The sequence below is a fragment of the Paracoccidioides brasiliensis genome (assembly GCF_000150735.1).
Source record: "Paracoccidioides brasiliensis Pb18 unplaced genomic scaffold supercont2.1, whole genome shotgun sequence".
Lineage (NCBI taxonomy): Eukaryota > Fungi > Ascomycota > Eurotiomycetes > Onygenales > Ajellomycetaceae > Paracoccidioides > Paracoccidioides brasiliensis.
Window position 1 is genome coordinate 990,934 of NW_011371358.1, and position 26,056 is coordinate 1,016,989.

Genomic DNA, 26,056 nt, shown 5'->3' on the forward strand with positions numbered 1-26,056 from the left:
CGGGTATACATGTAAACGGCCAAAGAGCACAACAAGACACACACGAGGCTTGATCTTCTGCTATGTGCAATGCAAATGTATAGTATAATGCATAGTATAATACAAGAATATCCTCGATACATAAAAATGAACATGAGAGAAACAAGAGCCAGAATAAGTCATAGCTTCCATCTAACAAAACATGCCAAAAGATAATTATTCTCACTTTCCAGTCTCACATCCATTTTTCCATAACCGCCATCCCATCACCATATTCTATTATCATAACCTCGTCCCACAGTTTCACAACCTGGGAACTTACCTTCCGTTTAGTTTATTAGTTTATCTTAATCAAAAAAAAAAAAAAAAAACCATGAACTGCTTCGCCGATTAATCAATTAATTAAAAACGCTTTCCCTCCCCTGTCCACAGTACGAAGGCTCACACTCCCAGCAAGTGCCAAACTATCAAGCGGATCAACGCTCATGGCATCGATATTATTGAACTCGGACAGGTAGAAACCAGCAATGACAAAAAGGTACGTGAGGACGAGAATAGAGCCCTTGAAGTAGTTGCTCTTACCCTCGCCGTACATGTATGAAAGAAGGAAGACACAAAGGATGATAGTGATCATATCCCATTGCGGGAATATTAGGCTGTTTAACGGAATGGATTAGCTTTTAAAGCCCTAACTCCCCTGTGCTTTATGTTGAATAAATTGTGAAGGGATTATGCGGGATAAAAAAGCTTACTTGAAGGAATGACTGAGCAACTCTTTGGGGTCGATGAATTGGGCGTATATGGCACTGAATAACACCAGCGCGGGTATTTGAAGAAGGCAGACTTGGAGTGCGTATGCAGATCCAATTTCCATCGAAAGAGCTATGTTCCCGTTCATGGCAAAGGAGATGGCATTCTGTAGAAGTAATTAGTTCTTATCCTCCACCCGACACTTATCTTTCAGAGGAATGTAGGACAGATCACTGACCATAAACTCCGTGGTATTCGGAACCAGGGCAAAGAGAGTAATACCCAGAAACTTCTCATCGACATCAACGTTATCCAGAACGGTGTCGACGGTATCAACCAGTATTTCCGCGATGATTGCGTAGAGCACAGTTGCAGTTAGAAGGATGATGGAGCTCTTCGTCTTGCTCCAGTTTGGTGCGTCATGGCCACCTGAGGTAGAATGGGTTTCACCGAGAACTGTAGCGTCTTCCCCATCCTCATGGGTTGGCAGCGTGGCTAGTCCGGCATCAGCTAGTTTGTTGCCAGATTGGTCAAAGGTAGGAGCGACAATCGGGGGCTTTCTTTGCCGCGTGGCGGCATCGCGGGCTGCGACAGTGGCAGCAGTAGCAGCCACCTCCGTTACCTTACGGACAAATATTTCATTCTGTTCGTCTGAGAGGCCTGGAAGAGACAGGGTAGTGGAAGAAATATCATGACTCTTTGGGGGCACTAGATGAGGAGTAACGTTGTGGCTTTCGGCGGGGTTCGAATGCTGTTCTGGGTTGCCATCATTTGAGGGTGGAGACAGGCCAACATGTTTCAACGACTGGCCGAGAATGCGGGCATATAGTTGAGAGTCTCGAATAGAACCCTTTGGCTGATGAGCGCTGCTATGGCCGAATTGCTGCCCGTTGGCGGAATGGTGGTTTTTGCCTTTAGCTATTGAGAGACTGGAATCTTGTGGCAGGAAATGTGTTGCTTGAATTATCTTTTTCTCATCCATTTCGCTTGACCAGATAACAGCGGCATGGGTCCTCAGTGTAAACCAGAGTCCTATAACGTAGGATAGGAAAAGTAGGACTGCTGCAAACCAAGAGTATGGCTGCACCGCTTTGAGGAAAAATTTCTCATTAATCGCGGGTATGTCTGAGAAGTAGCAACGACGACAGTCCCTTTCTCCTCCAAAACCAGTAGAGGTGCAAGACATGCACTTCAATTCATGCTATAAGACACAACATGTCAGCATTTGGTGGAAAAAGAAATCAAAGTGGAAAACGAGGGCAGCATTCCAACTTACACTGCCGTAAACCTGATAAAATAGGGTCGGACCAAATGCAGCAATGACGGCGAAGAGGAGCATTGTCGACGTAACTCCAGCAGATTTGACGTTGAATCGTTGGGTTTTGCGTCTAATGGCACCAAAGCACATAGATAAACCCGGAAGAAACAGGATACCGGCGAAAATGCTACCAATGATGCTCCCTTCAACGAGTTGTGCCTTGCCTTCTGTAAGGGCAACACAATAAAGAAATACTTCGACCACCGTCGAAAAGAATGCGTTGACAGCGGCACCAAGCCCCATTGATGACTGGGCGGAGATGGACGCAACAGCTTGTCCAATGAAATAAGCCAGAGGGATAATGGAAAGGAGGGCCAAAGTAAATATAAAACCGGGATGAGTAATCCACGTCTTGATTTGGAACATCACACGTAGTACCCAAAAATCCAATATGGTGAAAATAACCACAGAAAGCAGGTTGATGAAGAAAATATTAGTTCCGTCAATGGTGTATTTCCAGTATTTCTGACCGGCAGCGCGGTAGGTACAAAGAAGGATCGAGGAGGAAGGTCGAGACGGTGATCGGGTGTAGGTCACATCGGAATGGAATGAAAGCGCAAGTGGATGACGGCGAAGATGGGAGAATAAAATAATGGTTACTCTACCCATGGGGATCCAGAATACCATCATCCAGCAGATCTGAGACACAAGGAGCATCAAAGGGCCGACTAGGAAGTAGAAGAACGTATAAAAGACAACTCTTCCCACTGTCCACTCCCCTCGACCAAAAAATCGTCTCTTCGCCTTGGAAGAACTTCCATCGTGAGATCCTCTACCTGTTCTACTACCGAGGAGACTGTCATGTTCGCTAGCCGAGTCAAGGCTATTTCTTCGACGCCCCACGAGAGAGCGACTTGAAATTGGGCCAAAAAATAGCCTTCCATGTTCAAGGTCTCCGCTTTGCCATTGTTCATACTCGCTGATACTACGACCTTCGCCTTCATCTTCATGTGCATAGTTTTCGTCGTTTTCCAGACAGACAAATGAACCAAAGGGATAGAAGAGGTAGAAAGAGAGATCGTAAAACACTTTCCCATATGCCCTAGCATCGGGGGAAAAGCCAAGGACATAGCAAGCAACAGCCCCGAGAAGGGATGCCAGAGCCAGCCACCAACCAAAAATGATTGACCATAGAAGATTAGTCATAAACAGCCAATTGCTCACCCGCTCTCCGGGAACCGAATGGATATCCCCCTCTGCTGTCTTTTCAACGGAGCGAAATTTCTTGTACAGAGCAGGTTTCCAAATTCTGATACCAAAAGGATGCGTCGCATTGATGGCCTGCTGGCGGTCCTTAAGCGTGAAGCTCTCTGCGTCACTCACATCACTGCGAGAATCATCCTCCGCATCGACACTCATAGTGAGTTTAGAGGGTTCACCCCCACTACCACGGCGACCGCTGGATTCAGCAGAAGATGGTAAATGAACAGAGTCTTCGTCTCTCGAATCAACACGTTGGAGTGCAGGCTGCTGGGCATGAGGTCTCCGACGGAGAGATGTTGTGGATCTCCCGGAAACATGTCTGTAAAGGGCATTGTCCTCTTCGTACTCCTTTGGGTCATCGTCGACTGAGAATTCTTGGCCTCTATACGGTTTGTTGGAAGTGCGACGTATGGTTGGGGGCTTTTTGGGCGTTCGCTCAGAAGACTGCTGTGAGATGACGGGCGACCGTATGGGCTCATATGTGGCTGCAGATGTTTGATAGCTCTCCTCGACCCGGGATTCGAGCCGTCTTGTATCGTGCGGGTCCATAGTTCCTTTTGGGCATGTTAGTCGTCGAAAAAAAAAAAATCCAAAATCAAAGGCATCAGCTACTGATGGATCTGGATGGTTTTCTTACCATATGTTGTTCCAGAGTGGGATTCTACAGCCCGGGGAACCCGAGTTGTATCTCCTGCATTGTCCCTTGATGTTGGTCGGGTGGGCTGGGTTCGGATAATGGGGATGTTGGATGATGACGCTGAAGCAAATATAAACTCCGATTGATCTTGAGGATCCCTGCCATCACTGTGGGATGCCATGATGTGGAAACCGGGGGTGTTCACCTACCCAAACTGCAAAGCAATAGGAAATTTAATAAGGAGAGCTCCAGTCACACAGAGAGAACGAAGGGGCCTTCCAATAGTACTACTGCTTTGAAGATGATTCATATCAGAGAGAGATCGGATATTGATGACGAACCTATTATCCTAGCCCTTGTTTGCAGTTGCAAATAACTGAGGAACTGACTGCGATACCAGGCATGTGATCAGCGCTGGGAGGGAGGGGGGGGAAAGGTCAGGCAGGTTCCTTCAGAGGAGCTGTCAGAGGATGGTGGATTGACAGAGTCCGGCTCAACCTCACAAACAGACACCAGAAATCTGCATCCAGTTGACAGCAGACCAAGTGAGGAATGAAGAATATCTGTATGTTTATGTCCCTCTGTGTTAATTTCGTGATGGGTGGTTTGATAACACACACTGACCTCAGAGCCGCATATGCATGACTTTTAGGAAGCTCCACAGACAAACAGGACAAACAGAGCAAACAGAGCTAACATTTAGCAAACTAACGCAAACATAGCGTGTGACTAAGCACGAGGCAGGAGACCGCACTAACCTTCTGCCCAAAGGGGGAAGCTGTTGATGCTTTCACAGGCTGTTGTTCAGACAAGAAAAAGGGACGTACACCAGAGTCACCTGGAGATGAGCCGACATTGTTGCATCCATTATTACCGCGGAATTATCTGATCACTCAACACTACACCAAAACTCTTGAACCTGACTGCACGTCTCCTGTTGCCAAGCGGCCTTCCTCCATCCCCTTTACCTACTCCAAGCCATCCCGACTACCCTCCTCCATCTCCACACAAACCATGGCGCTCGACAACTACTTTCGGAACAAGATAGAAAGCATGAAGCTTGAAATCATTCAGGGGCAAGCTGTTCTGAGACGGCTCGAAGCACAGCGGAACGACTACAACTCCAGAGTAAGGCTGCTACGGGAAGAGCTTGGTCTTTTACAGCAACCGGGATCATATGTTGGTGAGGTGGTCAAGGTTATGGGCACTAAGAAAGTACTCGTGAAGGTGCATCCAGAAGGAAAATATGGTAAGTTTCTTTTATATCGTTCAGTTTTCTTGCCTTTGCTTCTTGATCGCAAGTGACGGAAGCTAGCTGCCTCTCTAGAATACAGCTAAACCCAGGATCTCTCTAGTCGTTGATGTTGCAGATAATGTCGATATTTCTAAGCTCACAGTGGGGAAGCGTGTATCATTGCTCTCAGACTCATATAAGCTTGAAAAGATGCTTCCCTCGTCCGTTGACCCGCTAGTTTCTCTCATGATGGTCGAGAAAGTGCCCGACAGTACCTACGACATGATCGGTGGCCTCGACCAACAAATCAAGGAAATCAAAGAAGTCATCGAGCTTGGACTTAATCACCCAGAACTCTTCGAGTCGCTAGGTATCGCACAGCCGAAAGGTGTCCTTTTATATGGACCACCCGGTACCGGTAAGACTCTGCTTGCACGAGCGGTGGCACATCACGCGGACTGCAAATTCATTCGGGTGAGTGGATCGGAGTTAGTGCAGAAGTATATCGGTGAAGGCAGCAGGATGGTCCGGGAGCTGTTCATTATGGCCCGTGAACATGCTCCCAGTATCATTTTCATGGACGAAATCGACAGTATCGGCTCCAGTCGTGTGGAAGGCAGCAGCGGAGGAGACTCTGAGGTCCAGAGGACGATGTTGGAACTCCTTAATCAACTGGATGGATTTGAACCAACAAAGAACATCAAAGTTATCATGGCTACCAATCGTCTCGATATTCTCGATCCCGCACTTCTTCGACCAGGGAGAATTGACCGAAAGATCGAGTTCCCACCACCCACGTAAGTCGATCCTCTTATTTCTCTATTGCCAAATGGAGTTTACCCAAGCTCCGCAGCAGTGTATGGATTTTTGGAAGGTTTTTATGCGTTATAAGTAGTCTAATTTATATTTTTTTTCTCTCAACAACAGTGTCGAAGCCCGCGCCGACATCTTGCGCATCCACTCACGATCCATGAATCTTACCCGTGGCATCAACCTCACCAAAATCGCAGAGAAGATGAATGGCTGCTCAGGCGCAGAGCTCAAGGGTGTCTGCACAGAGGCAGGCATGTATGCACTGCGTGAGCGTCGTGTGCACGTGACGCAAGAAGATTTCGACCTAGCGACGGCGAAAGTGCTGAACAAACACGACGACAAGGAAGTTAGTTTGCAGAAATTCTTCAAGTAGATGTGGTACTTTGACTCCCTCTTTTCCCCATTATGTGAATCGAGTTTTATGGCATGTGTGGATTTTTACGGACAGGCGACGATAGATTGGTGGGTGTTCGTTTCCTATTAAAGTGCTGTACTCTCTGCTGTCGATCTTTTTCTTTTTTTTTTTTTTGGCTTACCTATTTAGCCACCCAGGCACCTTTCTTAAATCATTTTACCATACCCGTTTTCCCCATTATCTTCGTATCTCTCTTTTGGCATGAATATGTATAACTAGATTTTGTATTGGTAGGCAAAACATGCCGTCTTCTGCGGGGTATATTTTCTAATACTGGAAAAGGGATACTTGACAATGTATTGAGTGTATTCGCTAGATAAAGGTTGGTGTAGAATCCTTGGTGTATATTCCATTATCTAAGTATATGAGTGGTATGAGAGAGGATTTTCATTTCAAATGAAATAGTCTTCAATACCCATTTGATCAGGACACTGCCAGAACACACGCCTATCAAAAGGACTTCATACCAAACGATACTGACATGGACAACAATAACTGATCCCATCCTGACTGAATTGGCAATGTTTCCTGTAAAATTGATAACCCTGCACTCCTAAAGAACTGTACCTATTTTATTCCTAAAATACCCCGTCCCATTTGTCTAAGATATCACATCATAACTAGTTAAATCATTTTATGTTAGAAAACAAACCTCACAACACGAAGCTTTACCAATTCCCCCATCCCATGCAAAATCTTAGAAGTGATATAAGTTCCCAACTTAAATGCGCTACCCACCTATCACAGTTCGACATTTATCCGACCTCCTCAAACGGCCCTATCAGCAACACTATCCAAGTCACACAGTCTCACGGCTGGTACGCGTGTGATGCCGCATCATGCTGGCGCTGATAGGCTGTGAGTCGATGTCAAACAACAGCCCAAATCTATTTCCAAAAGCCAAAGTTTCCGACCATGACTCGACTGGGCTGGACTCGAATTTGCCAGGACACCGCACACGTAGCCAGCAAATGAGAAGTTCCCATATATGTATATGTACCGTATGTATGTGTACTTGTGCTATACGTGCACATACATTAGTTTTTTTTTTTTTTGAAAGGTGGGGGCGCAGGGGGTTGAAGAACGGCTTACATATTCCTCACAGGTTGTTTGATTACATTCGCATATGCCGCTGGTGAAAACGGCAATACCAATATCGAGAATGGACGGACTGGGTTCTACAGTCATGTTCTTATAAATTATCTGGCAGGTGGTTCACAAATACATTGTTAGCATGGGAAGCAAAGATGCCGGGCATGGGTCCAGAGTTAGCTGGCTCCAGGCTAGGCTTTTCGCTTCTCATTCTGACATAGGTATTATTATTGCATGGTCAACAGTTACTTGCCCAGAGACTATGGCATGTGTAGCAAGGATTTTGTTGCCCCTCAAAGGACACAGGTCGATACCGTCGAAGATATATCCATGTGGTGTTAGCAGCTGGAGAAGGCTACTGCAATCCCAAGCATGAACATGCATTCTGAGATGAATATGGACAATTATCACTGATGAGAAATCTAGCCGTATTGTTAGCAACCTGTTGCAGCTCTCAACATGAATTATTTATTATATATATTTTCGCGCGTTTTCACTTCGTTTTAGTTGCAAAATAGATTGCCGCATAACTCTTCCTCAGTCCTGTCTGCAGATGTTAGATAAGAGTTCAATTCCAGACCAACATCGATCACTTGACCGCCTGCTCTTTTCACTGTTGTAGATACCCGAGACTCTGGTATGCGTAATCTTGTAGATGTTGAACAAGACAAACATCATGAATCCACACCTTGGCAAGACAGATCTCCATTGGCTTGGCAGAATATCATTCTTGAACAAATGCTGCCAAGGATTGAAACGATAAGCTTAAAGCCTTATTATTCGGCCACTTGGGCAGTTCGCAGCTGGTTTGTTGAGGCGGAAGATGTGTAAATTTTATGCCGGTTACTCCCTCGGCAGTTGAGGTGGAAATTCCATCCCTCTCAAGCTGATATGATCTTCGGGAAGGCTTGGGTTGTGTGCGCTGTTACTCCTCCGTAGCGTGAGAGGAGATTAAAGAAGAATGAAAAAGTTGTCTGGATATCTATAGTGAGTCGTTATGGCATCAACCTCAACTGTCCTCCACGAATTCCCTTCCTAACTTCGTTAAGGGTTCTGTTGTCGAGCTCCTTACCGATTTCATTGTTTCGGTGTAAGGTTAACTAAGATTTCTTAATAATCTTATATCCGCTTCCTGCCAGACTGCTTAGCTTCGATTGGCCTCATTTTCAGGATTCGAGCTCCAAACACTCTGGTTCGTCCGTTCGTCCTGTTGCTTTGTTTAAGAGAGCTCTCTCCACCAACCACTGTGACCAGCAGTCTGCGGAGACAATTGGCGCACTCCCCGGTCGAGTTTGGTCGCTCCCGCCGGGGAGTGGCACCAACTCAGCCTCTTGGGTGTACTATTTAGATATAATTTGCTGTTAACCCCAGAGAAGGTTGTGTTCCGTCATTCCATTAGTATTGTTCAACCATCCTTAGGTTAAGTGAGAATATCAAAAGTTTAAAAATTTCCACAAACCTCATTTTATTATATATTTTTGCTCCACCTCAAGTTTTCCCTCCCCTCGGGCCTCAGCTGGGAAGTTCAAACAGATCAAAAGGCTCTATCTAGGTTGCTCTGACTCTCCGATATCCACTTTCTCCATGAGATCTGTTGGGTTGGTAACGACCAAACCATCTCCATTTTATCCACTTATCATTACCTTCTTTTTCATTCATGTTTGTTGCGGATTTGCATTTGCCACGTACTCCCAAGACCGTCCCAGCCGACACTCTCTCCGGACCGCTCAACATCCATCTGGAGTTCTCTTGACTCATTTTTGACCCATTTGTGTTGCAGCATAGCCCGCTGGACGGTTTTACTCTGGAGGACGGGCGCCGCTTGCACGTGTTTTCTCCGCCCAGCCCTTGTTGCTCCGGCTATTGCGACCGGGATTAGTCATCGCTTCCCGAACGACCGTCAACGAAGGGAATTGCTCCGGTGATTCTACTCTGCATCAGTATTTTTTTTAGAGGATCAGGGCATTTAATAATATATTATAGCTATCTCCCATATCAGCTGGCTTGATATGGCCCAAGGGCAGCTATGGGCTACCTTAAGGACCGCCATCGATCCCCTTAACGCAAAAGCTATGCCCATTATCCTACAATCGGCCATTGATTTGTTGGAGACAGAACTTGCAAATGCTAGAGCCGCGCTGCAGGCAATCCAGGCGCAGCCGGCATCAATAATATCCTCTATGTCCTCTTCCTTTTTATCTACCCCTTCCTCTTACTCCAGTGTTGACATGCAGGACTCCTCCATCACCGCTGGCGCAATGGCTGCCTACAAACACCACCTGATTGGCCAAGCCACCTTGATTAACAACCCTTCTCTCTGCCTGCCATGTCGCTCTAATTGCCCCGTCGCATTCTTAGGCAAACCGTTGCCAACTTCTTTGCTAGATATCTTGTCTAATTCTCTGATCCTTGACCATCTCGCGCCCTACCTGTCAATCTCATCTCTTCTATCACTAGCCTCCACATGCACCACCCTCCGCTCCATCATCATGGATACCCCATACGTCTTCCGGTATATGGATTTGACAAAATGCCGTGGGTCTCAGCCACCGCCATCAACAGGGCCCATCGATCCAGGCGGCGAGACTTGGAGGACTCAACGCATGGATGAATCCTTGACTGAAGATGAGTTTTATGGAGGACCATTGAGGGGGATCTTTTCAGATTTGGGACGTAGGAATATCTTGCAGGATGTCAGAACTCTGGTCCTGGATGGTCTCTCTGTTCCTGCAGACCTTATTGCCGATATCATCCTGACAGACAAATTTAACGTAGTTATACTGTCGATTAGGGACTGTCTTAACCTTAACGAACGGAAATTAATGCAGACTCTTCAATACGCTGTCAGACCTTCACGCGCCAAAGGTATGCCAAGGGTGAAAGGGATCTATCATTTCACGCCAATGGATGATGCCCAGACCGCCTTTCAGGACAGGAAGCACTCGGGCCCCTCTCAACCATACGGCTCCTCTGAACTTGATGACAATGCCAAGCATCAAGGTCGGATGACTTGGAGACATCCATGGTACAAACCGACCGGCAAAGTGCTCAAGAAGCCAATCTCCACTGGATGGGCGCAGACATTACAGCTCTGCAACGGGATCATCTCCTTTGATGCGGTTTTGTGTCGAAGCCCACAACATCAGCCCTTGTCTACTGCAGCAGCAAACGCAGCAGGCAACGACATGCAACCCGTATCTTACTTCTCCCCAGCTATAGCAACCGTTGCCCTCGGGCCCAGCGGGTGCGAGGGTTGCCATTCCTCCCCAGAGGGTCCGGCAGTCTGGAATCATTCACCAAATCACCAGTTCCCGCTCTTGACGCCCCCACCAATGCACTCCTCCAGAGTCACCGCCGCCAAGTCACCCGCTGGCTGCTCAAATGGTGAATATACTCTGATAATGCAGTGCCAAGATTGCCTGACCAACCGCTGGTGCCACCGGTGCGGCCGGTGGTGGTGTTCCACCTGCCTCCCCAACCCAGAAAAGCCAACACATCATCTCAAGCTGCATCAAACAGCGTCGCGGCCCACAGGCCCTTCTCAACAAAAGGTATATGACGGTCTCTGTATTGAATGCCATGCCATGACAGACCCGAAAAGCTGTCTCGTCGATCCATGATAATACGAAGTGACTTGCCATTGATTTGTGGTAGCACTTCTCCGTATGAAAATGGAGATGAAGAGTATGCTTTGCCTTTACCATAATTTTGATGTATATCTCAACATATGTTAATGCTCTGATTCTTCTCCATATCGTCTTTCATCTTCCTACCACTAGACTTCTACCCCACCCAAATTCCCCCTCATTTAATACTAGGATTTTTCTAATAATTCATTCTAACAGCACCTTTTAACTGATATCAGCAAAGATTGCTGGGAATGTGGTGCTACAGTACGTCCCTTCCTCCCCTCTCTCCCTCTCAAGAATATTTTTGTAATATCCAGAAAATCTAATCGTCTAATCTAATACCTTGTCCAACAGTGCGGCGCTTGTAAAATGGAAGTTCAACGGATCTGCACAACCTGCCAGGGAGAGTATTGCCTCGAACACAATGACGGCTGCACCCCTACCAAGGTACGTTATGTTGAATTTCTTTCTAGGTTTGGTACATTAGCTCTGCCCTATACTTACATGAGTTTCATACAGTGCGACTGGTGCAATACGAGCGCCCGAGGTCAGAGAGCTCTACAATAGCATCCCGCAGGTTTGACATATAATATCTATAATGTCTAGGCAGGTCAAAAAAAAACGCTTAATAGCCACACAACGAAGTTTTAAACCAATATTCTTTGTTTACCCTCGGACAAACAGAGCACAAACTTGACTATTTACTAACCCTTCTCAATCCACCGTTCTTAATGTCCATCAACAATTTTTCTTGCATTCTATATCAGTCAACGGTCAAACAGGAAATGTGTTTTTCTCTCCATTCATATCCCTCTCCATCGCCACTCTCATCTCACAGCCAGGCCAGGTCTCGATCATTATCCACATCAATACGCACCCTGAACCTCCTTTAATTACATCCTCCCCTCCCCTGCATTATACCACATTTAATCTTTTTCCCCTTTGGGTTTTCACATCTTCCACTCTATTAATAACTTTTAACGTAAGGGTTGTGAATGTTTAACACTGACATGAATTTCACCTTTTTGACCTTGTGATGGCGTGGCGCTCTTTAGATCTCTCAGTGACCGGTTTTCTGGTTTACCAGACTCTTGTCTCCTGTTCTATTTATCTCCGTTTGGGTTATATTTTGGGCGGCGGGGAATTTCGGTTCGGTATAGATTTATATATCTATTAATATGGAGAATACCTATATCAAACACTCATCTCAATTCGAACTTCAGCAACATAGCAGCACTCGCATAACTGATTTTATTTGGAAGAATTTCAACTCATTGGTATTGATTTTTTGCAATTTTTTTTTCTGGTATTGTTAGAAATAAAGTTCACAAAAAGGAGCTCTACTACTGATTTGACTTGACATTCCGTTTGCCTTGTGCTATCTCCGTTCTCTTCTCCTCTCCCCTCACACGCCTCTCATCTACTTTCAATTCCTGCTATATGTGGCACAGCGACAATCTGAGAGTCTGGACAAAAATAACAAGGAGAGTGAGAAAATGCAAAAAGAGTTCACTACAATTCAAAGCTAACGGAAGGTTTGTCAAGCAAAGAGCCGTATCCAATTCTCTTTCAGTCCAAAGTCCTCCCAATCACTGTCATTCCAGAATCCTTATCCATATGATAGATGACCAGTCGGAGACGAAATAGAATAGAACAGCAAAGCACGAACTAGATTAAGCCCAAACATGGTTTTGAGAGTCTACCGTGTTCGACGCGATTTGTAAAGGAGTTGGTTGCTCCTTAAACCGTTGAAGATGAGATAGACCATTGGATGGCAGGATATCGTTCACTCGATTTGCACCCAGTAAACAAAGGAGTATACAGATGTTGAGATATTACTCTGCCTTTCTCGTGCCCCAGATGTTGTTGGGAGGATGTTAGAAAAAGAAAAAGGAAAATAATAAAATAATAAAATAATAAAATAATAAAATTTATAGACTCACAAATCCGGACTCTATGCGAACAGCCTGGTGAAGCATAGTCAAAAGAACGGATGTATGTTCTAAAACAGCAGATTCACTCTGGTTCTGGAACGACATTCTCATCCCATTTGGCCTCGTCCCAGCGAAATGGTCGGGAACATTTAATGCCTAGATGTTAATTGCAAATTTGTTAGCACATAGTTTGACTTCAAAGAGATGTGCATGATGCCATGACGAATGGAATATCTTGGGGTCTTGTGAAGAGGGGGGCTCCATACATAACATATTTGGGCATCCTCCACTTTTCTGAATTCGCCAGCCACATCCTGGATTCGGGCACTTTTTAGTCATTCTTTTGATGCGATCCTCGCTACTTCGCACGCTCTGGGCGTTCGGATGGCTATCGTCATACTGGCCACAGGTATATTTGGTGTGCCACGGGATGCCATGTAGGAAGCAGCTACTAGCTCCACATTTGATGCATACCACTTTCTCAGACTGCGCGCCTTCCGGAAATATTTGGCCCGACGAGCAGGTAATGGACAGACACGAAGCCCAGCGTGGGTGGGATTCGAGTTCCTTGCGAGAAACGATTCCAGTAATGACCGCATTTTCCGAGCGGCTCAGGGCCGATCGTATCTCAGACTCTGTAAGGGTCATGTTGCACTGTGGACAGGTACATATGGACCAGTCAATTACTCCTTTGCTTGCTACCTGGTTGTGGTTAATGGGGGCCCGTGTTTTCAACGTTATGATGATGTGCTTTGACACGCAATCTGAGCATGTCTGTGGACCATGTGCGCATCGGGGGAAAGAGGGGAAATTCGCCCCTTTCCATCCCAAGGGTTTCAATTCAGCGCAGATGACACATTCCCGGAAGGCATCACTTCGATCCTTCTTCCGGGTGTGAGTTGGGGGTTTTTGGGGAAGAGAAACCTTCGTTGGTTGAATGCGGGTTACGTCCATCATTGGGCTCGGAGTCACGATGGCTCCAGGAGCTGAAAGTCCATGTGAGTTTGCAGAGCTGAGAGCATTTGTATTTCGTATTAATTCAAAGACAGTGTTTGCTAAAGGAAGGTTTGGTGTAGCAGCTATATTTGCACTTGGAAATGGCATATCTCGGGTTTTGTTGGCTATTGTTTTCCGGGGATTAGGAACCCCTGATTTGCGGCGGTATGTCACACCCATCCTGTAGAAAGGATCTTGAGGGCATAAAGATCCAGTGGGAGGAGAACACAAACGCAGAGAGACTATCAGAAAAGAAGATGCATAAATCTTAAATTTGATCTTCAGATATAAATTCATGAAGAGTTACCAGCACAGGAGAGAGGGCTCCTTGGAGAATAGGGGTTGATGCCAATAGCCTTGTCTCAACTTGGATGAGTGAAAGGAATAGAAGGAAGAGAATCTGAGAATGAAGAGAAAGGGAAAGATGAGCTGAACGAGAAGTTATATGATATCTTTTGCGCTTGTTGAAGAGCAATAAAATAGGCAGCAGAACACGTGACCAGATAGTGATACTTCCTTGCGCCAGGGAAGATAGCCTGGAACTGTAGGTCCGTATGAATTATTATCAGTAACTGAAGATTCCAGCAGTGAAACTAGAAGAAGACTTCCTCTCTCTCTTTTTTTGGCTTCGTCTCTTGGGTCTGGTGCCCCTGTTAATGGTCACCTAAAGTTCCTCGAGAGACTTCGTACTCCGTAGGAGATAGCGCGTTATAAGGTGATTAGGAACTTATATGTACCAGCTTGAGAAGTAGGACAGCTTCAAGGCATTGATTTGATAAAAGCGGTGCGATAATGGAGAGAACAAGTATACAAAGACAAGGGCTCGTAGTCTCGTCATCCAAGTCAAAAGCGTGGTCGATCTAATCTGTAGTTATCCAACTCAACCGCGTGGAGAAGAAAGAAGCTTCAAATCTTAGTTTATCTGATATTCACGTGGAGATAAGATTGATCTGATAAGATTATCCAAACAACCTCTCGTAGGTTCCAGAAAGTGTTGGTCATCCTCCAGTTCATTTATCTTCAACATCTTCAACATGTTCCTACATAAATATAAATGTATATTACTTACCTTCTCGCTCTTTCAACGGCTGTGATAAGCAGTGATGAGATGAAGAGCAGCAGTGTATTCTAATTAGGTACATTACATACTGATTCATTATATATATGTCATGGCCACAGATTCAGATGCGCTCAAATGGACTGCGCAGTTTGTGGTAACGCCCGCTACAAGAACAAAACAGCTGCCCGGCGACAAAATTATTCTTCCTCCCTCTGCTCTTGAGCAGCTACTGGCTGCTGCTCCAATCTCCTCCACATCCCCAACGCAAAACCATTCCTTGACCCCACAATTTGATCCCTTTAATCCCCACACTTTTGTCGCTGAGCGTCGAGCTAGAGAGTTGGCTGCAGAGAGACAGCATCGGCTTCCACAACCCTTAACTTTTCGCATAGTCAATCCCTCGAACGGTCGGATTGTGCATGCTGGTATCCGCGAGTTTTCTGCCCAAGAAAACGAAGTTGGCTTGAGTGCCTTTCTCCGCGAGAGCTTGGGTCTTGAGGATGTTGATTTCCAGCCAGCGGCGGCGGACACATTACGGGAAGATTCGTTGTCCAATATGGACATAGCAGAATTTGGGGGTGGAGGTAGAGCGACGATACCCAGTGGCCCTCTTGTCACTATTCATGCGAAGCAGCTACCTAAGGGTTCCTATGTTCGCCTGCGTCCCCTCGAGGCGGGGTATGATCCCGAGGATTGGAAAGCGCTTCTAGAACGATACCTGCGTGACAACTTTACGACTTTGACCCTTGGAGAGTTTCTGCTAGTTCCCGGAGGACGGAATGAAACCTTTCGGTTTTTGGTTGATAAAGTGGAACCGCAGGGTGACGGCATATGCATCGTGGATACCGATCTAGAAGTGGACATCGAAGCATTGGATGAAGAGCAGGCACGAGAAACGCTGAAAAGACGGTTGGAGAAAACTTCTCGCGCTCCAGGAACAAAGGAGGGAAACTCTATTGGTGGGAACCTTGCTCAGGGACAAGAGGTCAGCGGCCAAGTGTTACCAGGAGACTACGTCGACTACCAACTAAATGACTGGGATCACGAACATGCATTAGATGTTGAGATTGATGTAGCAGATGATGCAGACGTGGACCTCTTTATAAGCCCCTTTTCAGCAAGACAAAGAAACCGACCTAGGGATGACGAACATGTATTTGGTGATTTTTCAAGTGTCTCCCTGAAGCAAATATGCTTACAACCTACGAATATTGAACTTCAAGATGCCGAAGCCATTTACATCTCCGTGCATGGCTATTCAGAAAGCACAATGTCTGATGCCGATAATAAATCGAAAACCGCAACTCCACTGAAATTCATCCTCCACACAAAGAGCGTTCCAGCAGGAGGTCACACCGAATTACACGTTCCCACTGAGGATAGTGAACGGGACCCAGATGATACGCAATGTAAGAACTGCTATCAGTGGATACCAAAACAAGCCCTTTTCCTGCACGAAAACTTCTGTCTCCGCAACAATATCCTCTGCCCCAAGTGCGAAAACGTTATCCAGAAACGCAAATGGGAAAACCACTGGCACTGTCCCCACGACTCCTCTTATGGCAACGACCCATCCAGCCATGCAAAACACAACAGAATTTTCCACACCCCCCACCAGTGCCCAAACTGCCCCTTCATAGCCCCAAACTTACCAGCCGTCGCCCACCACCGCACCACCTCCTGTCCCGCCAAACCCATCCTCTGCCAATTCTGCCACCTCATCGTCCCGCAACAAGGCGAATCAGACCCTGACCTAAACGATCCCGAAGTCCTCCTCTCCGGCCTAACGCCCCACGAGCTCGCAGATGGCGGCCGCACGACAGAATGCCACCTCTGCAACAAAATCATCCGGCTGAAGGATATGAAAACGCACCTGCGCCACCATGATCTGGACCGCCTCTCACGGCCCGCGCCACGGGTGTGTATGAATCGCAACTGCGGCCGGACGTTGCAGGGGTCAAGCGCATCTAATGACTCGCTTGGCCTGTGCGCTGTGTGTTTTGGCCCACTATATGTGGACGTGTATGATCCGGAGGGCAAAGCGCTAAGTCGCCGGATCGAGCGGCGTTATTTGGCGCAGATGTTGAAGGGGTGTGGGAAGGGGTGGTGTCTGAACCAATATTGCAAGACAGACCGGACGAATACCGCCCCTAGCAGTGCAGATGGTGACGGTGGCGGCGTGTCTCTCTCGAGTAAAGAAATCTCAGCTATGATTAAACCGCTTATAGAGGCTGTAGGTATTGGTCCTACTGTTACGAATACAGCGCCGTTTTATTTCTGTACGGATGAAAAAAGTCAGCAGCGGCGGAAGTTGGCTGAGCTGTTAGCCGCGGAGACTGGGAATGAGACCGAGTCTGGTGAGGGGGATGGAAAGGCATATGACATTTCCTGGTGTATTGCGGCGATTGAGGCGGCGGCGGGGGATGTGGGGAAGGCGAGGGAGTGGCTGAAAAATTGGGCACCGGGAAGAGGGGAAAGGGTGGCGTTAGGATAAGTCAGGGTGACGAAGTGTATATAGGGCATAACTGGTAAAACGGTGTTGACATATATATGCTGTCATTGTATGGCTTAGATTAGATGAGCCTGGAATGGACTAGACGAGAATGGAGAGTGGTTGGAGGCGGAGAGGTAAGGAAATAGTTTAGACAGTTCGTTCCTTGTTGAGTCCATATAGCTTAATATTTAAGATAAACGGATAGATTGAATGGACACACTGTCAAAGCCAACATGGTCTCCTCTTTCCGTCATCTATTCCCTCTAGTTTCTCTGCCCTGCTTTTCCCCATCCACTTCCCATTTCATAAACGAAATCCTTTCCTCAAAAAGCAATAAATATGAAAGAAAGAGAAAATCGTCGAGAAAGAAAACGTTAGGATGGTATTTTGTTTAGAAACCCTATTTTACCAATTAATCAAGCAAACGAGAATAAACGACATTGCCAGACTTAACAAGACTAACCCGACAGGCGAGAACGGGAAGAAGCATGGCCAATAAACTTGCTCATGAGAGAGCACAGTAACAATGAGCCCGTCTCTATCATTAGTAGGCTCAAACCCAAAGCCAGAAGCAGGAAAACTAAGAATGAATAATGCCGATTCCATATTTTCCCTCGTTCTTTCAACTAACCTTAATTCAGCCGCTCATTCATATAACACCAGCTCACGACAACGTAGCCTTAGCCACCAACGACCCCCCCCCCCTGGACGAGAAAATTCCCATAATCCCAAAAACAACATAAAACAGCGCAAGCGGATACGCCACCAAAAACCTCATCCCACGCATCCTCGCCACAGCACAAAACATCCCTGAACTGCTATACGTACACCACCCCACCGCAGCCGTTGTCAGGAGATATCCAAATAGCGTGTCCATAGGTATTAGGATGCCGATGCCACTTGTTAGCACGAGGGGGAGGAAGCAATAGCCCAGCACGCTGGCGGAGCGGGGGAAAGTAAGAGTAGAAGAGAAGTGGCCGGCTCTGCCGGGTACTGAGCCTGAGTTGCTGGACTTATGATGGTGGGGGTGGTAGCCTGTGTTGGATGCAGTGGGGTCTGCGAGCACTGAGGGGTCTGAAGAAGCGGAGGTGGAGACCGGGTCGAGAGCTGGTGACATAAGGCTGAGGATGAAGTGGAGCGCAAAGGTGCCAAAGACGGCGACGCCATAGATGTAACCGTAGAAGACCTTGCCGGAGAGGAGGAGGAAGGTACCATAGAGGATTATGTAGAGGAGGGAGCCGTAGAGATCGCTGTCGTCCATGAGGTGTTGGTCGATGCGGGCGAAGGGGTTGAGGACTGTTAGGGTCTGGGATTTGTAAATGTGTTATGTTAGCTTAGGCAGAGGAGGCGAGGGACCCTTTTAAGGGCATGTTCCTCGAAAAAGCAAGCAATGGATTTAAAACCCACCTTCGTCCTTATATGATCAAAATTAACCCCTAACTCCTCCAACAACGGGGGTTCCCCCTCATATCCCTCTGTGCCAAACGCCGCCAGCCACCCTGTTCTCAACCCGCCCTGTTCTCCCATCCGCCCACTCACACCTGCCGACGAAGCCCCGAACGCAGCAGCTCCATACCCACCAACCCCACCCCCACTCCCTCCTCCTCCTCCAACAGGGAATGCCGGTGCAGAATTATGAGACATTCCGTAGCCTCCATATTGAGCCTGTTGGGGTGTTGTGTGGCCAGAGACGGAGATGTAGGAGGACGGGTAGAATTGAAGGTTTTGCGCGGATTGTTGCTGCTGGGTGCCGCCATATGGAGGCTGCTGCTGTTGGGAATAGTATTGGGCCATTACGGCCTTGATGTGGGGGGTTTCGTGGACAGTGGATGAGGGTACCGTTGGTGCTTACGGTATGAGGTCTGGGTTGAGGGAGCTTGCGGTGAGGTTGACCAGATGCGAGAGGAGTGTGTCGATGGATTTTCGGAATGGAGCGGACAGGCTGGGTCAGTTAAAGAGATAACAGTGACGTATAAATGTCAGTGGTAGTATATGTGGATAGTGATACGTGCCGTGATGGTGAGAAAATAGTTTGTAGTTGACGTTGTAGTAGTCGAAGTTGAAGTTGCGGTTCATCTTTTGTTTGGGCGACGTGGGAACTTCAACCAGGACAAAATGCCGAGACCAGGCATAACCAGGCAAAAACATACTCTTATGAATTTACATCTACGACATGAAAACAAAATCAACGTCAACGTCTAATAATTTCTTTACAAATAAAATAACTAAGGGTGTTTAACATGACCTAGTCTATGACCACTTCATTACAGGCACCATAATGTAATATACAATACATACATCTTCTGTTACAGGAAATTAATCCCAATCCCAAACTGTAGCCCTTTTCGCCCCTCCTCACCTTTCCGCATAACAAGAGGCAGCGAGAAATTCAACTCAAACCTCGCAGCAGGATGTGCATACACGAGTCCCACACCCGCCGCCATGCTCGGAAGCCCATTTCCCAACTCCCGAATAGTTGCAACCATGCTATCCCTCACCTCCCCCTGCGTCGAAGGCAGTGTGCGATCGCGAGTCTTAAGCGACAAAAGTCGTCCCATATTTACAAAAGCTTGCAGGCGGAACGGTTTCTCCACTCCAACATGAGGCAAGGCGAATAAAAGGTTTGCGCTCCCTGCTGCGAAAACATCCCCACCTAATGCGTCTGAGCCTTCTCGCGGACCAATACCCGCAAGTCTAAACCCGCGCACATCAGTTGGCCCTCCTAGCTGGAAACGGTCATTGATACGGGAAAGCTGAGGTTTCCGATCCGCATCCAGGCCCAACGGGTAGAGAACGCCCGCACGGAATGCGGTGGTAAAGCTGATCCTGCTATCGCCTTTCATTCCGGGGAGGGGAATGGGCATAGCCCCCTGGGCTTCAACCTCTGATTTCCAGAAGGACACATCGCCCTTAAGCGGACCCCATCCGGCTAACTCGTTGAAAGTCCTTGTGTAGAATCCCCGCGATGGGAGGAGTGAGTTATCGCGACAATCGTTGACCCAGGTATGCGAGATGCTGCTCTTGACGCTATCGCCTGCATCCAAGCGAACGGTTGGCGAGGCATTCGCGGATAGACCGGTAACCTGTCTCCAGAACCCGCTGTAGCCTAATTCATGTCTGTGTCCGGCAGGGCTCAGCCAGCGCAATTTGGTCCAGGCTCCCTTGAGCACCTCCTCATGGCTAGCCCAGGTTTTCTCTGTTGAGCTTCCAACCCCACCAAATTCCCACCGGTAGTCCGGGTTGCTAAGAATGGGGGTTTCGAAAGCGGCCTGGTAGGCTGATCTGGTACGAGTGCCGAGGGAAGCGTTGACATTGAGGGACTCCGCACCGCCAAAAATATTCCGCCACAAAAGGTTAGCATAGGCGGATCCTTCGGCGTTTCCGAGATCTGTGCCTGTTTTGAGCAGGATGCGGGACTTCTCTTTGACGGAGAGGAAGACTTCGAGGTCTGTCGGGGTCGTAGAAGGGTCCGTTTGGGTAGGCTTGTCCAGGAAAACGGATATGGGATGTTCAAAGATGTCTAATGTTGAGTTAAATCTCGTACCATGATAGCAAACAAGCTTAAACTCCTTAGCATACCGAATCGATTTAGTTTATTCGTGCATATCGAGATTTCCTGTAGAGCTTCCGACAAAGTATATGGACGGTCTCTGTTTGAGCTCAACAGCGAACTCAGGACGGTTTCCAGGAAGCCTCTCCTCGTATAGTTGGCATGAATGACTTGGACAGATGAGATGGTACATGGCAGTGTGGAATTTTGCTCAATCTGATATTTACATCCCATGCAATGAGTTGTCGATTCCAAAACGATAACGAGAGACAGGATTCGGAAGATGCCCCGGAAGGAGGAGAGGATAATTGGGACTAAAGGAAGAACAGAGGACCAACCAATTCAGCCAGACGAGATTGGGCCTTCTGATATATAGCGTTTATCCGCTCATTTATAGCCTGTTGTTGTTCCTCCTGCAGCTTGGGGTCAACTTTGCGCTGCAGCAGCTCGAATATCTGCAAAAAATTGGGAGTCAGTTTATGCCGAGTGGCACTAGAATTCCCCCCTATCATAGCAAAACTCACTTTCTCATCACTCCCCAGTGGTGGATCCATTGCGGCGCTTGCAATGGAATTTGTTGTCGGCGCACAACTGTCGTAAAGCACACCGATTTCACATGGACCCGAAGAGGGGATTCGCCGTAACTTCACTGTTAAGTCACGTGATCATGGTTGGCAAGGCGGTGACGAGTATCAAAATTAGATCAAACGAACGACTCACAACGCTTCATCAACAGCAACAGTTGTGCAGCTACTTGCTATTAACAGGGTCAACTTCATACAACTTCAACTTCAACCTCAGCTTCCAAAGTCTCTGTTTCAAAATTTCCTTTCATTTCAAGCTTCTTCAACCACCTCACCTACTTTCGTCCGGCATCTTTTGACTTCGGTAACTGCTCTCGTTGCAATATCAACGTTCTCTCATACCATTCATCTGGACCCCATCGCTCGTTTCATGGTGATATAATATGGCTACAAGGGCAGCCAACAAACGCGTGAGTGCGCAAACCCCCAAAGGATATGCCAGGAGGAAAGATGCTAACCTCTATTCGTGTATGCATTAGCTCGTGCGCGAATTTCAAAATATCCAGAAAAACCCACCACCATATATAATTGCACATCCTTCCGAATCAAATATCTTAGAGTAAGTAAATCCATAAAAGTCCCCTAAGCCCATCAAGAACCAACGACCAGAAGATCTAACTTCCTCCAGATGGCACTACATCCTCACGGGTCCCCCCAAAACCCCCTATGAAAACGGCCAGTACTGGGGCACCCTCCTCTTCCCACCGGAATACCCCTTCGCACCCCCCGCCATCCGCATGCACACTCCATCCGGCCGCTTCCAACCCTCCACGCGCCTCTGCCTAAGCATTAGTGACTTCCACCCCAAATCCTTCAACCCGGCCTGGGAGGTCTCAACCATCCTCATCGGCCTCATGTCCTTCATGACCAGCGAGGAGATGACGACAGGCAGCGTCAGCGCATCTGAATCCGAGCGCAAGATCCTAGCAGCACGGTCGAGGTGGTGGAACTCGACCGGTGGCGGGTCCCACTCTAAGGCTGTGGCGGGCGTGTCGCCGTCCACGAGGGGGATTGGGAGTGTCAAAGCAGGCGATGGCGGGTTGAAGTTTCGTACCGAGTGGCCGGAGTTGGATGCGGAGAATTGGAAGTGGATGGCGGACAATAGGGTGGATCCGGCTACGGGGCAGGTTATGCCTGATCCTAGCGGTGGTGGGGTTGGGAGTGGGAATGGTGGCTCGTCCGCGACATGCACGCCGGAGGCTAGTGCGCTTCGCAGACGGGGTGCAGGGAGTGCAGCGGGGCTTGGAGCTGTGGTGGAAGGGGGCCAGGCTGCAAGGGAGGTCGGACAGAGTTGGATTAAACGGCATAAGATCTGGGTGGGTCTTTTGCTGGTGCTGGGGTATGCGTTGTTGATTAGGTTGTTTGACGATGGGCGTGGGTAGGATGTCGGTGCAAATCTGTTTGCGCTGTGCATTTAACAAGATGTCATTCGCCACTTGGCTAGAATCTCGCGGGCCTTTTCAGAATTTCGTGTGTTACATTCTTCTTTGCTGGAAGTAACCAGTATCTTGAAGACTTTACTTCCAAAGGAAGCGAGCACAAGTTACTATAGACAAATACTGGTTCTTTATCTGTTGTTTTGTTGTTTCAGTGGCAAGGCGTATGGATGGGACACTTTTTTTTTTTTTTTTTTTTTTTCTTTTTGACGTCCATTGCTTTTCTGCCCCTGCCAGTGTTGTTCTCTTCTCCGTTTTGATATAGGAGACGGTTCATTCAATGGTGCTCGGGGAACGGAGGTCAAATGGTGTATTCCCTTTTCCTTGCGCTTGATCTTTGTGTGCGAGAGATAAAATAAATCAATGTACCTATAGCTTGAATTTGTTTATATTTGGGTTCTTAGCTCTCATATTTCTTTTCTTCGTCCACAGTATTTGTCTACAATCCCACCAACACTAGAGGGGAAAATAGCAAAGACATCGGCCCACCAAACTCCCAGACAATCATGAGAAGATAGACCTGCAAATACGATAGTATGTATTAACTAGAGTTTTGAGAGCAAAATATAAAAAATGGAAATTAGTTTAGTCATAACATAGCAACCAGAGGCTCTAACCAAGGCGAGCAAAACCAACGAACATAGATAAGAGAGAATAACCAATGTCTATACCACGAAGGAAGTTGCCGAAAACCTCACGAAAAAGATATATCTTCTGTTAATTTAATATGCGGTTCATAGATCATTGACCTGCGAAGAAGCATCGCTGATGACATTAGCGTATAGATACGCAAAAGTATCTAATCTTAGAGACTAATTGATCGATTGACGAGCAACATGGGTGTGCCTGGGGGATTCAACAGAGACATAGAATATCAAGATAAAACTGTAGATAAGAGTTCATGCATCAACTACTCCGCTGCGTATTACCCAATTATAAGTGGCGTCACGGAAAATAGCGATGATTTGTCTTCATCAGTTAAGGAAACTTATATATGCCTTCCTTTATTTGGCAGTTTACAATCATATTCTCCCAAACAATTAAAGTCACCAGCCACCCTGGTCGACTTGACAGCATCGTTGCCGGTTTTGATTCCGTTTGCTTCTCCGCATCGTTGTTGAATGAACAGACTACAGTGGCGCGTCTGCAGTTCCTGCTCCTTGTCAGTTGTCATTAATGGTATTTCGATTGCTCTGTCGTAAGGATATCTGGTTCATTGTTGTGGAATAGGGAGGCATATTTGACATAGATGTGATACTCTCCATCACTGGAGCACTGAGCGATTGCGGGACTTGGGGTTCGCTATTTGTTTTGGATTCTTCCGAGGAAAACCGAGGGACTGGAGAGCTGTTGCCTGGTCCTACCCGTAGGCCTTCGCAGTGTTAAATTCGCTGGGTCCTCTGGGAACATAGGATTTCCGATCTGTTTGGTTGAGGTGGTGTCATCTGGGCCAAGTCAGTCTACTGGAGATGTTGCTTTCTTTAAAAATATATATATATATATATATATAAGTCAGTGTGCGTACTGAATTTCCGGTGCTCTGGTAAAACATCGGCTCCGTCTTTGTTTTATCATAACTGATCGGCCTCCTCTTGCCGGCTACCCGAGTCCGGCAGGGTCTCCGGTTCGAAATATCCAAGAAAGCAATAGGATTGTCCTCCGTGATCTGTCCAGGACGGCTTGCTTGGGGAACTATTTGTATCGCCGATACCGGTGACGCGTAATGTAACTGGCCGTTCCCTGACAACGTCTGAAGCTCAATGAGGCATCGTTTGGCAAGACAGCCCGGTGATTCGAGATACTGCCTCTCAGCCTCCCAGAAATCGGGCAATTGGATCTGTTTCAAAATTGCCGTGGGTTTTAGCCACTCCTGAGTCGATGGGCTATACCATTGCATGCCAATTTCACAAAGGTACTTCACGCCGTTCTCGTACGATTCAAGCAACACCATGGAGGCATTCCTTATAAAAGCCCGGAGTCTTTTCGGGTTGGAATTATAGTCGGAATCTGGGGCCTCGATTGGGAGCTTCGCCTGACTTGCAGCGGGAAAAAGATACACTGCCATTATTCTCAGGTAGGTGATACTTTCGACCGCGAGCAGGCATTCGATGCCTAGCACTCATGTGGTTCATGGTTATTCGGAATTGTCTTTACGGAACGTGGCTTCTCTGGGCTCGGGGTGAAGGTAGGTGGAGGCCCTGGATTTGGTGAGACTCCACAACGATGTTGACACCACTCATCGTAATCTGAGTTGCAGCATCCGCTTGTTTCTGACGACAACTCAGCCAATTTTGGCGGCAGGGTTAAATCTCTCGAGATTCTTTTTGGTTAACTTAGGCTCTCGTGGCATTACATAAGAAGATGACGGGGACAACCCGGTTTGCATGTGCGCAAATATGATCCGGGCGGGGCATTGTTGTTCTCCACCACTCTTCTCCACTATTCTCCACTTTTGTCAAGGCGTTTAGTGGGGTTGGTTGAATCATGACAAGTTCGACGTTCCATCTGTTGGAGGACCCTTGCATTTAGGGCTTCAGGTGTGAGACGCATCTCTCTTTCTCGATTTCTTCATGTTATCCTTGCCCCCTTATGCCTCTGTGTTTCATATATCCACGATTTTAGCAGCTTTGTTTCCTTTTCAAGTCATCAACAGCAGAAACATCTGTTGATCCATCTTTCTGATTTCTTTAGACACGGCGGGCATGGAAAATGTTTTTATCTACGGGGTACTGACAATAGGGATATCCACCCTTCTATTCATTTCACTGTTCGCCGCCCTCCGGTTCTCTGCAAGGATACAATCCAATACGTTCCATGTTCAAAAAGCTGTCGGAATGTGTATGCACAGCGATTAGTATCAAGTGTTGTTATTGTAGACCTGATATTCTATTACCCCGGAATTACGAAAATCTATTTCGAGCTTAATGATTTC

The 26,056-nt window shown here is 47.2% G+C and overlaps 10 protein-coding genes across 10 annotated transcripts; 5 read left to right on the plus strand and 5 right to left on the minus strand.

Moving 5' to 3' along the window:
• Positions 1–373: 373 nt before the first annotated feature.
• PADG_00299 (calcium/proton exchanger) lies at positions 374–4,068 on the minus strand (the record flags this gene model as incomplete). Its single annotated transcript, XM_010757990.1, has 5 exons — positions 374–635; positions 732–895; positions 968–1,930; positions 2,006–3,804; positions 3,888–4,068. The coding sequence occupies 5 exons, from the start codon at positions 4,066–4,068 to the stop codon at positions 374–376; spliced, it is 3,369 nt and encodes a 1,122-aa protein (XP_010756292.1).
• An 833-nt stretch (positions 4,069–4,901) lies between these two features.
• Positions 4,902–6,307, plus strand: PADG_00300 (26S protease regulatory subunit 8; the record flags this gene model as incomplete). The annotated part of the gene is made up of 3 exons (XM_010757466.1): positions 4,902–5,136; positions 5,243–5,918; positions 6,049–6,307. The coding sequence occupies 3 exons, from the start codon at positions 4,902–4,904 to the stop codon at positions 6,305–6,307; spliced, it is 1,170 nt and encodes a 389-aa protein (XP_010755768.1).
• An 881-nt stretch (positions 6,308–7,188) lies between these two features.
• PADG_00301 (uncharacterized protein) lies at positions 7,189–8,272 on the plus strand (the record flags this gene model as incomplete). Its single annotated transcript, XM_010757467.1, has 2 exons — positions 7,189–7,327; positions 8,064–8,272. The coding sequence occupies 2 exons, from the start codon at positions 7,189–7,191 to the stop codon at positions 8,270–8,272; spliced, it is 348 nt and encodes a 115-aa protein (XP_010755769.1).
• A 1,178-nt stretch (positions 8,273–9,450) lies between these two features.
• Positions 9,451–11,653, plus strand: PADG_00303 (uncharacterized protein; the record flags this gene model as incomplete). Its single annotated transcript, XM_010757991.1, has 5 exons — positions 9,451–10,825; positions 10,849–10,992; positions 11,307–11,334; positions 11,425–11,517; positions 11,590–11,653. The coding sequence occupies 5 exons, from the start codon at positions 9,451–9,453 to the stop codon at positions 11,651–11,653; spliced, it is 1,704 nt and encodes a 567-aa protein (XP_010756293.1).
• Positions 11,654–13,086: 1,433 nt separating this feature from the next.
• On the minus strand, positions 13,087–14,180 carry PADG_00304 (uncharacterized protein; the record flags this gene model as incomplete). The annotated part of the gene is made up of 2 exons (XM_010757468.1): positions 13,087–13,160; positions 13,271–14,180. 2 exons carry the CDS (start codon positions 14,178–14,180, stop codon positions 13,087–13,089), a joined length of 984 nt encoding a protein of 327 aa, XP_010755770.1.
• Positions 14,181–15,169: 989 nt separating this feature from the next.
• Positions 15,170–17,554, plus strand: PADG_00305 (uncharacterized protein; the record flags this gene model as incomplete). Its single annotated transcript, XM_010757992.1, has 1 exon — positions 15,170–17,554. One exon carries the CDS (start codon positions 15,170–15,172, stop codon positions 17,552–17,554), a length of 2,385 nt encoding a protein of 794 aa, XP_010756294.1.
• A 664-nt stretch (positions 17,555–18,218) lies between these two features.
• Positions 18,219–19,348, minus strand: PADG_00306 (transporter YIP1; the record flags this gene model as incomplete). Its single annotated transcript, XM_010757469.1, has 2 exons — positions 18,219–18,860; positions 18,962–19,348. The coding sequence occupies 2 exons, from the start codon at positions 19,346–19,348 to the stop codon at positions 18,219–18,221; spliced, it is 1,029 nt and encodes a 342-aa protein (XP_010755771.1).
• Positions 19,349–19,860: 512 nt separating this feature from the next.
• Positions 19,861–21,658, minus strand: PADG_00307 (SAM complex subunit SAM50; the record flags this gene model as incomplete). The annotated part of the gene is made up of 4 exons (XM_010757993.1): positions 19,861–21,074; positions 21,134–21,320; positions 21,443–21,559; positions 21,629–21,658. 4 exons carry the CDS (start codon positions 21,656–21,658, stop codon positions 19,861–19,863), a joined length of 1,548 nt encoding a protein of 515 aa, XP_010756295.1.
• A 413-nt stretch (positions 21,659–22,071) lies between these two features.
• PADG_00308 (uncharacterized protein) lies at positions 22,072–23,070 on the plus strand (the record flags this gene model as incomplete). Its single annotated transcript, XM_010757470.1, has 3 exons — positions 22,072–22,098; positions 22,168–22,247; positions 22,317–23,070. 3 exons carry the CDS (start codon positions 22,072–22,074, stop codon positions 23,068–23,070), a joined length of 861 nt encoding a protein of 286 aa, XP_010755772.1.
• Positions 23,071–24,388: 1,318 nt separating this feature from the next.
• PADG_00309 (uncharacterized protein) lies at positions 24,389–25,364 on the minus strand (the record flags this gene model as incomplete). The annotated part of the gene is made up of 3 exons (XM_010757471.1): positions 24,389–24,484; positions 24,650–25,208; positions 25,279–25,364. The coding sequence occupies 3 exons, from the start codon at positions 25,362–25,364 to the stop codon at positions 24,389–24,391; spliced, it is 741 nt and encodes a 246-aa protein (XP_010755773.1).
• Between the last annotated feature and the right edge of the window lie 692 nt (positions 25,365–26,056).